Below are 13044 nucleotides of genomic sequence, written 5' to 3' on the forward strand. Positions count from 1 at the left end.
AAATAGATTAAACGTAAATCACAAGGCAAGAAAGGGAAGGAGGAAACATATTAGAACAAATAAAAATCACAAAAGAAGACAGTAGTACTGAATATTAGTAATTCAGTAAACAGAATAAATGTAAATGGACTAAACTCTCCAAGACAAAGAAGGTCAGATAAAAAATTCGAAATTCAGCTATATGATATTTTCAACATACACATATAAGACATACAGATGATACAGGAAAGGTGATAGTAATAAACACATTAATAAAGGTAGAGAGGGTCATGACACATAGTTTGGTTTATGGGAAAGACAAAACAATCTCTAATTTGAATGTCCTAATAACATAAGCTCAAAATAAATGAAGCAAAAATTACAAACTACAGGGCTTCCCTGGTAGCGCAGTGGTTGAGAGTCCACCTGCCGATGCAGGGGACACGGGTTCGTGCCCCAGTCTGGGAAGATCCCACATGCCACGGAGCGGCTGGGCCCGTGAGCCATGGCCACTGAGCCTGTGCGTCTGGAGCCTGCGCTCCGCAACAGGAGAGGCCACAGCAGTGAGAGGCCCGCGTACCGCAAAAAAAAAAAAAAAAAAAAATCACAAACTACAAGTATAATTAGATAAACCCATTATCATAGTGAAAGGTTTGCAAATATCTCTCTCAGTAACTGACAGTTCATGCAGACAAAAAAATCAATAAGACAGAAGATTTGAACAACATATTATCATGTTTCATCCTGTAGACACATACACAACCCTGCTTTCAAAAATAATGTATACATAGGGCTTCCCTGGTGGCGTAGTGGTTAAGAATCCACCTACCAATGCATGGGACATGGGTTTGATCCCTGGTCCAGGAAGATCCCACATGCCATGGAGCAACTAAGCCCATGCGCCACAACTACTGAGCCTGCTCTATAGAGCCCACGAGCACAACTACTGAGCCCACATGTCACAACTACTGAAGCCTGCATGCCTAGAGCCCATGCTCCACAACAAGAGAAGCCACCACAATGAGAAGCCCGTGCACCACAATGAAGAGAGGCCCCCACTCACCACAACTAGAGAAAACCCACATGCAGCAATGAAGACCCATTGCAGCCAAAAATAAATAAATAAATAAATTTATTTAAAAAAAATAATGTCTACAGATTCTTTTCAAGAATTTTCAGAACTTTTACACAAAATAAAGATATCAGAGGCCATAAGGCAAGTTTCTGTATGTTGAACCATATGAAATTACTATTTGTATGTCAAAAACAGTTGAAAATCATCACTTGCAAATACTTCAACCTAATACTGATTTCAATTACTCTATAATTTATAGAACAAGATTTCTAACAACTCAATTTGTTTGGAATTCGGTATCCTCTCCCCCAAAGTTTCAATTCCCATATATTCTAAATGCTAAAAATATCTAAGTAATTAACGGGTTGAAGAAGAAATAATAATGAAAATTATAAAAACTTGGAATTAAACATTGAATATTCTACCTATCAAAACTGTGGGACTTAGAGATTTCCCTGGAGGTCCAACGGTTAGGACTCTGCACTCCCAACGCATAGGGCAAGGGTTTGATCACTGGTCTGGGAACTAAGATGCCGCATGCCGCAGGGTACAGCCAAAAACAAAAGAAAAATTGCGGGACTTAATAAAAATGATACATAAAGAGAGATGTATAATCTTTAATGCCAGTATTTTTTTAAAGTCTAAATATTAATGAGTTATTCTAAATTAGTAAGTTAGAAAAATAGTAAAATGAACCTCAAATTTAAGAAATAATAAAAAGCAGAAATTAACAAAATAGAAAAAATATATAGTGAAGATCAACAAAGCCAAAAGGTTTTTTAAAGGCCAGCAAAATTGATAAACCTATATAGCAAGCGTGATCAAATTACAGAGGCAGAGGAGAGAGAGGCAGAGACCAAGAGATCACAAATAAGCATAATTAGAATGAAATACAACTACAGATGAAGCAAGGCTTAAAAAACTTAGAAGAAAATATCATAACTAACTTTACACTAGAATATTTGAAAACAAGAGAAATGGACAAATTCTATAAAAATTTAAATCCTTATAACAAACTAAAAAAGAAACAGAGGGGCTTCCCTGGTGGCACAGTGGTTGGGGGTCCGCCTGCCAATGCAGGGGGCACGGGTTCGTGCCCCGGTCCGGGAGGATCCCACGTGCCGTGGAGCAGCTGGGCCTGTGAGCCATAGCCGCTGGGCCTGCGCATCCGGAGCCTGTGCTCCGTGGCGGGAGAGGCCGCAGCGGTGAGAGGCCCATGTACCGCAAAAAAAAAAAAGAAAAAAAAAAAGAAACAGAGAAGCTGAATGTTCCTACAACTCTGAAAAAAGTGAATCAGCCATTAAGCCCACCAACAAAACACCAAGCCCACATCACTTTACAGGAGAAGAAAAAAAGGAATAAACCCTGCCCCCTGCTTTATTTTATGAAGCTAGTACAACCTTAATGCCTTGGAAGACAAAGGCAATAGAAGATAGGGAAATTACAGATCAATCTCACTCATGATAATAAATGAAAAATATATAAATCAAATATTACCAAATTGAATACAATAATATTTTAAAAGATTTGTTTCATAAACACATGGTTGCTTTAACATGAGAAAAATCTGTTCATTTTCTCAATGAAACACTGAAGGAGAAAAAGTATGATCGTTTCAATAGATACAGAAAAAGTATTCAATAACATTCAACAATTCATGACAAAAGTTATTAGTAATCCAGAAATAGAAAAGAACTTCCTGCAAGTTATAAAGGGTGTCTACGTAAAAATCTAGAGCAAACATCATATTCGATGGTGAAAAGTTAAAAGCATTCTCTGTAAAATAAGTAATACTTCAAAGATATCTTATCTCCATGTCCAACATTTACAGAAGGTTTCAGTCAGTCTGTTCGCACACGTGGACAGACACACAGATAAATACACACAAACACACACGCTTGCAAGAAGGAAATAAAATGTCATTATTTTATTATTTATATCAACTGTCTTCATGGAAAACCTTAAAGAGTTAATACATTTATAAACTACTGAATTAAATAATAATAATAATTATTATTATTAGGGAATTAAAGACTTTAACAAGTTTTTTGTATATAAGAGCACTAAACAAAAGCCAACTGCATGTGTACAAACCAGCAATAATGTTAGAAAAGGTATTTTAAAAGATAAAATTTATAATAACTAAAAATAAGGAGCTTAATTATAATTAAATTATAAACAATTATAAATCTTGCAACAAAAGATAAGCAAGACCTTTATGAAGAAAACAACAAAATGTCATTAAAAGATTAAAGAAGTTCAAAATAAATATGGAAAAATACCTTTGTACTTTGTATTCATGTTCGTGAATAAGAAAATAAATTATCTACTAATGGCATTTTTCACAGAAGTAGAACAAAAAATTTCACAATTTGTATGGAAGCACAAAAGACACCTAATAGCCAAAGCAATCTTGAGAAAGAAAACGGAGCTGGAGGAATCAGGCTCCCTGATTTCAGACTACACTACAAAGCTACAGTAATCAAGACAGTCTGCTACTGGCACAAAACCAGAAATATAGATCAATGGAACAGGATAGAAAGCCCAGAGATAAATCCATGCACATATGGTCACTTTATCTTTGATAAAGAAGGCAAGAATATACAATGGAGAAAAGACAGCCTCTTCAATAAGTGGTATTGGGAAAAGTGGACAGCTACATGTAAAAGAATGAAATTAGAACACTCCCTAACACCATACACAAAAATAAAATCAAAAAGGATTAAAGACCTAAATGTAAGGCCAGACACTATAAAACTCTTAGAGGAAAGCATAGGCAGAACACTCTATGACATAAATCACAGCAAGATCCTTTTTGACCCACCTCCTAGAGAAATGGAAATTAAAACAAAAATAAACAAATGGGACCTAATGAAATTTAAAAGCTTTTGCACAGCAAAGGAAACCATAAACAAGAAGAAAAGATAACCCTCAGAATGGGAGAAAATATTTGCAAACAAAGCAACTGACAAAGGATTGATTAATCTCCAAAATATACAAACAGCTCATGCAGCTCAATATCGAAAAAACAAACAACCCAATTCAAAAATGGGCAGAAGACCTAAATACATTTCTCCAAAGAAGATATACAGATTTCCAACAAACACATGAAAGGATGCTCAACATCACTAATCATTAGAGAAATGCAAATCAAAACTACAATGAGGTATCACCTCACACTGATCAGAATCGCCATCATTAAAAAATCTATAAACAATAAATGCTGGAGAAGGTGTGGAGAAAAGGGAACCCTGTGGCACTGTTGGTGGGAATGTAAATTGATACAGCCACTACGGAGAACAGTATGGAGGTTCTTTACAAAACTAAAAATAGAACTACCATATGACCCAGCAATCCCACTACTGGGCATATACCCTGAGAAAACCATAATTCAAAAGGAGTCATGTACCACAATGTCCACTGCAGCTCTATTTACAACAGCCAGCACATGGAAGCAACCTAAGTGTCCATCAACAGATGAATGGATAAAGAAGATGTGGCATATATATACAATGGAATATTACTCAGCCATAAAAAGGAATGAAACTGAGTTATTTGTAGTGAGGTGGATGGACCTAGAGACTGTCATACAGAGTGAAGTCAGAAAGAGAAAAACAAATACTGTATGCTAACACATATATATGGAATCTAAGAAAAAAAAAATGTCATGAAGAACCTAGGGGTAAGATGGGAATAAAGACGCAGACCTACTAGAGAATGGACTTGAGGACATGGGGAGGGGGAAGGGTAAGCTGTGACAAAGTCAGAGAGTGGCATGGACATATATACACTACCAAACATAAAACAGATAGCTAGTGGGAAGCAGCTGCATAGCACAGGGAGATCAGCTCGGTGCTTTGTGACCACCTAGAGGGGTGGGATAGGGAGGGTGGGAGGGAGGGAGACGCAAGAGGGAAGAGATATGGGAACATATGTATATGTATAACTGATTCACTTTGTTATAAAGCAGAAACTAACACACCATTGTAAAGCAATTATACTCCAATAAAGATGTAAAAAAAAAGTTATTTTTAAGTTGTAGTAATAATAAATAATACTGTAGATTTGGCAGTGTAATAGAGAGTTCAGAAAGAGACCTACACATGTATAGAAACCTAATACACTGCAGAGATGGCACTGCAGATTAGTGGAGACAGGATGAATTATTCAAGAAATATATAAGGACATAAAAAGAAAAAAGGTCATGAAGAACCTAGGGGCAAGACGGGAATAAAGACACAGACCTACTAGATAATGGACTTGAGGACACGGGGCAGGGGAAGGGTAAGCTGGGACAAAGTGAGAGAGTGGCATGGACATATATACACTACCAAATGTAAAACAGATAGCTAGTGGAAAGCCGCAGCATAGCACAGGGAGATCAGCTCGGTGCTTTCTGATCACCTAGAGGAGTGGGATAGGGAGGGTGGGAGGGAGGGAGACACAAGTGGGAAGAGCTATGGGGATATATGTATATGTATAACTGATTCACTTTTTTATAAAGCAGAAACTAACACACCACTGTAAAGCAACTATACTCCAATAAAGATGTTAAAAAAAAAGAAATATATAAGGACATTTGGAAAAGTTAAAATTTCTTTCTCACACACAAGATTCTAGATGAATTAAAAATTTAAATGTGAAAGTCTTAAACTTTTAGAATATATAGAAGTATGATAATGACTTCAGGGTTTGGAAGGATTTCCAAATAACATAAATACTAACCATAAAAAGAAAAAAAAAAGAAATTTAAACATTAAAATTAAGGAGTTTAGTTCACCAAAAGACACCATGAAGCGGTTCAAAAGATAAGAAATGTGAGAAAAAATACAATATTTTAAACATATACAACTAACAAAGAATTAATATCCAGCATATATAAAGAACTCCCATGAATCAACAAGAAAAACCCAAACAATCTGATAGAGAAATAGACAAATTTTTCTTTAAAAGGCATTTTACTTAAGCATATGAAAAGGCATCCTACGTCTTTGGTAATTAGAGAAATAAACATTAAAAGCACAATAAGATACCCAAGTGTTAACTAGAACCTGGAGCAGTAAGACCTTTCATAACCTGCAGGGGGGAGTTTAAATTGGTTACTACTATTCTGTAACCATTTTGGCATTAATAAAGCTGAAATGTACATACTCCAAGACCCAGCAATTCCATAACTAGAAATATACCCTAGAAAAACTATTGCACATATATACCAGAAGACATACACAAGAATGTATTCTCTTACTCTACAGGGCCAACATTACAAATTAACCCTGAAATGTTTAATTAAAAATCATACAACATACTCATTATCCAAAATTAACATTTATGGAGCACATAAATATTCTCTTCATGGACTTCTTATTCATTAATTGCTAAACTCATTAATAAATATCAGTAATACCCTTTTGTAAATATAGAGATAAAACACACCTGACAGGTCAATTTTAGATATAAAATGAATGACTTTTTGTTCATACTGACAGGCATATATACTTTAAATACCAAAGGCTATTCCAAGCATTTATGGAAAAAATTCTTTCTGAAGATTATTTCCACTTAATCAGGATTAAATGTATTTAAACTTTGACGCTTATTATCCTGAGTGAAAGAAATAACTTTAGTTTTAATATTTTACTTAATCAGAAAATAAACAGAAGGGAACAATATGAATAAACAAGAATATGGAGAGCCTGATGTCCTGTGGTCTTCCTTAATAACAACCCATTTTCAAGAGACTATAATCTCCTCAACAGAAGCTCTCTACCAAGGATCTTAATCAGATTCTGAGAAAATTCACACTCAAAATAAACAATATGCCACTAAAACCCAAACAGTGTAAGTATTAGCAGCTATACAAAAAGTTAGCTTCTATCTAATGAGTCATTTTTAAAATGACAAAAGTCTAAGTCTTTCAAGTGCTTTCTATTCAAGCTGGAAAATATATAAAGGTAGGAATCATTTACAAAGTAGGTTGAGAAATTTTACTTCATTTTACACATCCTTGTTTGACTCCATGCAAACATCAAACTAAGAATGGCAAAAATGAGTTTCTCTTCCTACATATTAATACTAACTTTTTCTTTGCTTTCTCAAGGTGTTTCGCCTTCAGCCTCCAAGTCAATAAGAAATTTAGAAGATGACATGGTATTTAAAACACTGAGGTTGGGGAAAGCCTTTCAGAAGGAAGATACTGAAGAAAAATCAATTGTTGTTCCTTCCCTGGAGGAATATAAAAATGATGAGAGCAATTTCATGAATGATGAGGAAAACAAAAATTCAAAGGTAAGTGGCAATGTGACTTATCCTTTATTTCAGTGGAAATTTGAATGATGTTTATGAATCCTTTGGAAGTAAAGTCGATACTTTTATAAGCAGAAGTATGTGAAAAAAGTCACAATATGCATTAGGACAATTGATTAAATTTCCTACATACCAGGTTGTTCTTCCATTCTGGAAAACATCTCTTATTCAAAAGGTTTTTATTCCCTGAAAACCTTGTATCTAAAATATTTTTTAGAGTCAAAACAGTGTAGAGCATCTTTGATCAATAAGAATATTACACAATTGTATCATAGTTCTATTCCCAATAAGACAGCTAAAACACAAATCAACCTTTTCTTTACAGAATGCAGGTTCCAAACACAATTTCTTAAATAATGGTCTGCCACTGAATCTGGCTATAAAACCTTATCTTGCACTAAAAGGATCTGTAGCTTTTCCAGCTGAGAATGAAGTTCAAAATACTGAATCAATACAAGAAAAGAGAGAAATTGCAAATGAAGAAAACTCAGCTAAATTTCCTATAGGAAGGAGAGATTTTGACAGTGAGTAGTCTTTTTAAAATTCAATTCTTATATCTTAATATCATAAAATAGAAATCTGAGTTTAATTGAATTTGGGTCCAATCACAACAAAATCAAACAAGACCATGGTTCAATTTACTTGATTTTATGTGACCCCTGCAAAAGATGTGAAATTAAAAAGTATTTAATTAGTTACTATAATTAGTTATTAGTTACTATAATTTTGATTTACTCAGAATTAGCTATACTAGATCCATTCTTTCATTTCTAATCAATTTTGTGTGATACTAGTCCTTTAAACAATTTAAGCTTTTTTTTCCTTCAGTGCTCAGGTGTATGCTGGGAAGAGTCTATCGACCTTGCTGGCAAGTGTGATACCTGTTGGTCCACATCATCATTTCAGAAGAAAACAAAATCATTTAATTGCCTGTGGGGAAAAAAGCCCTTAATGTTACTATGACTTGTATTATTTTAAATGTCTGTTTTCAAAGAAAGTAGTATTAAGATATACCTAAATGATATGCTTTACCTGTGCATTAAACTTTGTGAATATTCTGCATAATTATGACTTACTAGTATTTTTTAAACAATGCTTAACATGCTAACCTTACATACACTGCAGACCAAAATAATAAAGCACCATAATTTACACCTTGATCTCTTAAAAATTAAGTAGATGGGGGCTTCCCTGGTGGCGCAGTGGTTGAGAGTCCACCTGATGATGCAGGGGACACGGGTTCATACTCTGGTCCAGGAAGATCCCACATGCCACGGAGCGGCTGGGCCCGCGACCCATGGCCGCTGAGCCTGCGCATCCGCAGCCTGTGCTCCGCAACGGGAGAGGCCACAACAGTGAGAGGCCCGCGTACCACAAAAAAAAAAAAAAGAAAATTAAGTAGATGCCTTTGGTGAATGGTTTTATATATACATAAACCTAAAGAACATAAAAGACAAATTCATAGTCTAAAAAACTGAGTTAACTTTGTCTGGCCAGTAATCAATTTGTTCTTGGCGGTACATTTATTGCTTTTTGCAGCTCTAACTAGTTTGCCATCTAATTTACTCTGCAAATCTTTTGATGCCTTAGGTATCTTAACATTTTTGTGTAGAGGTGGTTCGTTTCCATTATCACAGAGAATATTTTCATCATCCAAATCCACCTGTTTCCTTTTTGAGCCTTTATTTCCTGTCAGACTAATTGATTTTCTTGCCACTTTTTCATTTTTACTTCTGTCCAGATGAACATTTCCAGAACTTGTTCCAATTGTTGGTCTTCCAACAGATGAATTTACACCTCCTGTTATGCAAGATGAAAAGAGGAAAGAAATTATATAATACTTAAAATTATTACACATGAGAATTTTACAAAAAACTTTTTAAATGGCTAAAGAATATTTTAAAATTTATGATTTACAATCAAATAATGATATAAATTACATGATGAACAAATACAGCTATATTACTATCACATTTCTTTGCATTTTACCCTAACACTTTTCATCCTTACAAACAATAAATTTGCTTTGTCTGAATGCATAACACTTAATCCTTAAATGCTGCAAGTTATTTCTTAAATACATTTAGTTAAATCAAACTGAGTCCTATTCCTATACATATATTTGTACTTAGATAAACTTTTTAAATAAACTCAGGTCTATAAAAATATAAACCTTTACATTGCAAAAAAAAATCTAGTTTTACTTAAGTTAAAACCAATTAGTACACTAGAATTGAATTGTTATTAAATTGCTCAAATAAGGTCAATTACCAGAAAGGTCATTTTCCATGTGAAGAACACACAAAGGCTTTGATGCTGAATTAACACTATTCCACTTATCCTTGCTTATCATGCAGTCATCTTTGTAAGTACAAGCAAACTGAGATCTAATTAAGGTTTGCTTCATCTGGTAACAGGAAAAAAGGAGAAAATATACAATTTATCCTTTATTTTTATTTAGTTTTTCATCTAGACAGAAATATACTCTGTAGTCACTGAGGTATCATAAAAATTTCCCTTAAATATTTCATTATCTGTGGGAACTTTTAATCCTTGATGTTTCATAGTTTGCAAACTCATTCACTGCTACAACCAGCATTTTTGTTCTTTTCAGTAATACCAGCTTTGTGTATGTTTTTGATAATTTTTGTAAAAGCTTAGGCAAATCAATTATAAACTCTTCAAAGACCTTTGTTACACATTCCTATGTCTGAGATGCTTTAGAAAGTGGTTTTATTATGTTTAATAATGATATACATGATATATGTAATCCTAGAAAAATACAAGTTTTCAATCTTAAAGAATTACAGGGTACAACTCTTTTAGGAAAAAATAGCATATGGAATTCAAGAAATTAGAGAAATTAAGGAAGGGAGAAATGTTAGGATAAAAAAGAAAAATAAGAGAAGGTGAAAGAAACAAAGATAGGAAGCTAACAAAGAAGGTGAAAGATAAAACAAAGTGGTGAATGAAAGGCATTATTTAATTAAAAACATGAATATTTAGGGCTTCCCTGGTGGCGCAGTGGTTGAGAGTCCTCCTGCCGATGCAGGGGACGTGGGTTCGTGCCCCGGTTCGGGAGGACCCCACATGCCGCGGAGCAGCTGGACCCGTGAACCATGGCCGCTGAGCCTGCGCGTCCGGAGCCTGTGCTCCGCAACGGGAGAGGCCACAGCAGGGAAAGGCCCGCGTAACGCAAAAAACAAAACAAAACATGAATATTTAGAAAATTAAGAAATATGATTTGATTATATCATTCTAAGAAGATGTGACCAAGGGATTTAATAGTTGAGTATTCAAAGTATACTCCTGTAATTATCTTCAAACATGACAAATAGGAGAAAATTAGAAAGCTAAATTTAATTCTTAAGCACCATGCCAAGAAAGTATTTTTGGAAATGTATTCTGCAAACATAAAACCAGTGGCTGTTTTAGGGAGAGAACTTAATTTCAGAACAAAAGTAATCTACACAGATAATGCAAATTTCAACAATTGCAGCTGCTGTGTAATGCCATTTGGTTATAGTAGGGAGATTTCTCCAAATAATTAGAAATCATCTCAAATCTTTTTCAGAAACAGACAAAGCTTATTTCAAATACATGATTAAATAAAGAGGACTTCAACAATTCAAAAATTAATACTTCAAAGTATAACTACATTATGCTGAATAATACTCACAGAGCATGTATTGATACAGTTCACGAAGTCTAAAACAGCATGACTTTACATTATATATTCAGTAATTACACACTATGCTATATATTCAGAACAATAACTACATTAACCCACTCAGATGTTTGCAAAGATAACAGCAGTGAAATCCACTGACTATATTTTAGAAGAAATCAGAATAGCCTCCAGTCCAGCTGCTCCATAAAAGCAAGTTTTCTCAGGATGACAAATTTTATATCTTTCTGAGTAATGGTGTCTATGAGAGCCTGTAACTCCCAGAGGACTAAAAATTATATTTAATTTGCTTGAAGATATAGACAATTAGAATTTATCTTCCATTTAAGCACAAAAATACACAAAATTGAAAAAAATGTGAAAATGTAAAAGATGAAAAACTATTTTTTTTAGAAGTGAAATACAGTAGGCTCTTGATAATGAACGGAGCTACAGCCCAATATCTTCATGAACCCACATGAATGCAACTACTATTATATATTTTCTACCATGAGATGCCCTAAAATATAACTGAAGGTTTTAACTAGGCCTTTTTGGACTTTATTAATTCCATAAGTAGAGAATTAAAACAATTAATAAAGCTATTAAAATAAATTTTGTTAATAAAGTAAACTTTATATTATATTACATCATATCATCACTGTAGTAAATTATCCAAAAACATTTATTTCCATCTACAAAACCAATACTAGCTGCTGACATCTTTTTATACGTTTCTTTCATTTCGCCAGTTACTACTTATAGAAAATTATAAACTTATTGCTTACAGAGAGTTATAAAGAGTATGGTGAGGCCATGAAAGTAAATGGATGCTAAGTGGCTGGCAAGGATCACTCCCATAATATCCAGATAGTGATGGCACCTACAGGTGGCTTGGGGGACTAGAGCCTCCCACCACAAAACCTTCATCAGTACCACTCGTAAAGCACTCTAAATAAAAATACAATAATTATATTATTTAATACAGACAACTGATATTTTCTCAATCTCATGCTGCATGTGAATAAAAATTTCTTTAGAAAGTTGGCATTTTTATTAATTTTAAACATATATCTGAGTAAAAAGCTTTCTTTGCTATGTAAATACAGTCGCAAAACAAGTTCAATAAGCCCTCCTGACAGCTAGATTTCTTCTCCTTAGGCCCCCCATAGAGAAATTCTCTAGCCCTTAGTGACAGTAGGGCAGTTTCAGAAAACTAGAGTTAGAAGGAAATTCTTAAAATACTGATTATGGGTTGAGATGTGAAAGAAAATCAGTTAACCGCTATATTTACCATGAAAAATATTATTTATAAACATATCAAAACACAAGAGAGAACCACAATGGTTCTATGGCAATCTTGGAATACTTATATCCAAAAGTAATAACTGAGAGTAGTTATATTGAGGGTGTTTTTTTTCTTTTTTGTAAAAGATTATATGTGTGTTTTTTCCCTGCCCTGTACAAAGATCTTTTTTATCAATTACCACTTATTAAGTTCCAACTATGTGACAGGCACACAGTATACTAAAGAGATTACTAGGATGGCTTCCATAATCACAAAGACATTCTACTTATAAAATTTGCTGTTGACACAGAGCTGGAAGAAATAATAAATAAATTGGATAATAGAATCAAGATTGAAAAGATCTCAGAAGGCTAGAACCATAAGTAGAAAATAATAAGATGAAAATGAATGAGGATAAACAAAGTCCTGTATTTAAGTTCAAAATATCAATTACAGATGTACAGGATGAGGAGAACCTGACTTAAAAACAACATATGAAATAAAGACCTAGAGATTTTAACTGATCATGAACTTGACTGGAGCCAACAATGTGATGTCCAACTAAGAAACCCACACAAAGAAACAAGATGATGTGATGGAAAAGGCATCAGATTTGTGGTCAAAAGACCTGGCTTCTAATACTGGCCCTATCACTTACTAAGTAGATGATCTTGGGTAAACCTCTAAACCTCTCACTTATCCACATATAAATGGGAATATTTACCTCATAGA

General features: G+C 34.1%; 2 protein-coding genes across 2 annotated transcripts in view; one reads left to right on the forward strand and one right to left on the reverse strand.

Moving 5' to 3' along the window:
• Positions 1-7090: 7090 nt before the first annotated feature.
• On the forward strand, positions 7091-8248 carry PMCH (pro-melanin concentrating hormone). Its single transcript, XM_030856246.2, has 3 exons — positions 7091-7339; positions 7683-7881; positions 8186-8248. The coding sequence occupies exons 1-3, from the start codon at positions 7091-7093 to the stop codon at positions 8233-8235; spliced, it is 498 nt and encodes a 165-aa protein (XP_030712106.2). The 3' UTR covers positions 8236-8248.
• Positions 8249-8816: 568 nt separating this feature from the next.
• Positions 8817-13044, reverse strand: part of PARPBP (PARP1 binding protein) — an 82742-nt gene continuing 78514 nt past the window's right edge. The window contains exons 10-11 of the mRNA XM_030856240.2: positions 9629-9764; positions 8817-9157 (exon numbers count right to left, since the gene is read on the reverse strand). Of these exons, the coding sequence (XP_030712100.1) occupies positions 8817-9157; positions 9629-9764 (477 nt within the window). The remainder of the gene's footprint in view (positions 9158-9628; positions 9765-13044) is intronic.

This window comes from Globicephala melas, chromosome 10 (genome assembly GCF_963455315.2).
Source record: "Globicephala melas chromosome 10, mGloMel1.2, whole genome shotgun sequence".
Lineage (NCBI taxonomy): Eukaryota > Metazoa > Chordata > Mammalia > Artiodactyla > Delphinidae > Globicephala > Globicephala melas.

Excerpts from the sequence above, each read along its gene's own strand:
- PMCH (XM_030856246.2), top strand. The coding sequence starts at position 7,091 with ATGGCAAAAATGAGTTTCTCTTCCTACATATTAATACTAACTTTTTCT. Across the intron at positions 7,340-7,682 it reads AGGAAAACAAAAATTCAAAG|AATGCAGGTTCCAAACACAA; the intron begins GTAAGTGGCAAT and ends TTTTCTTTACAG. Across the intron at positions 7,882-8,185 it reads AGGAAGGAGAGATTTTGACA|TGCTCAGGTGTATGCTGGGA; the intron begins GTGAGTAGTCTT and ends TTTTTCCTTCAG.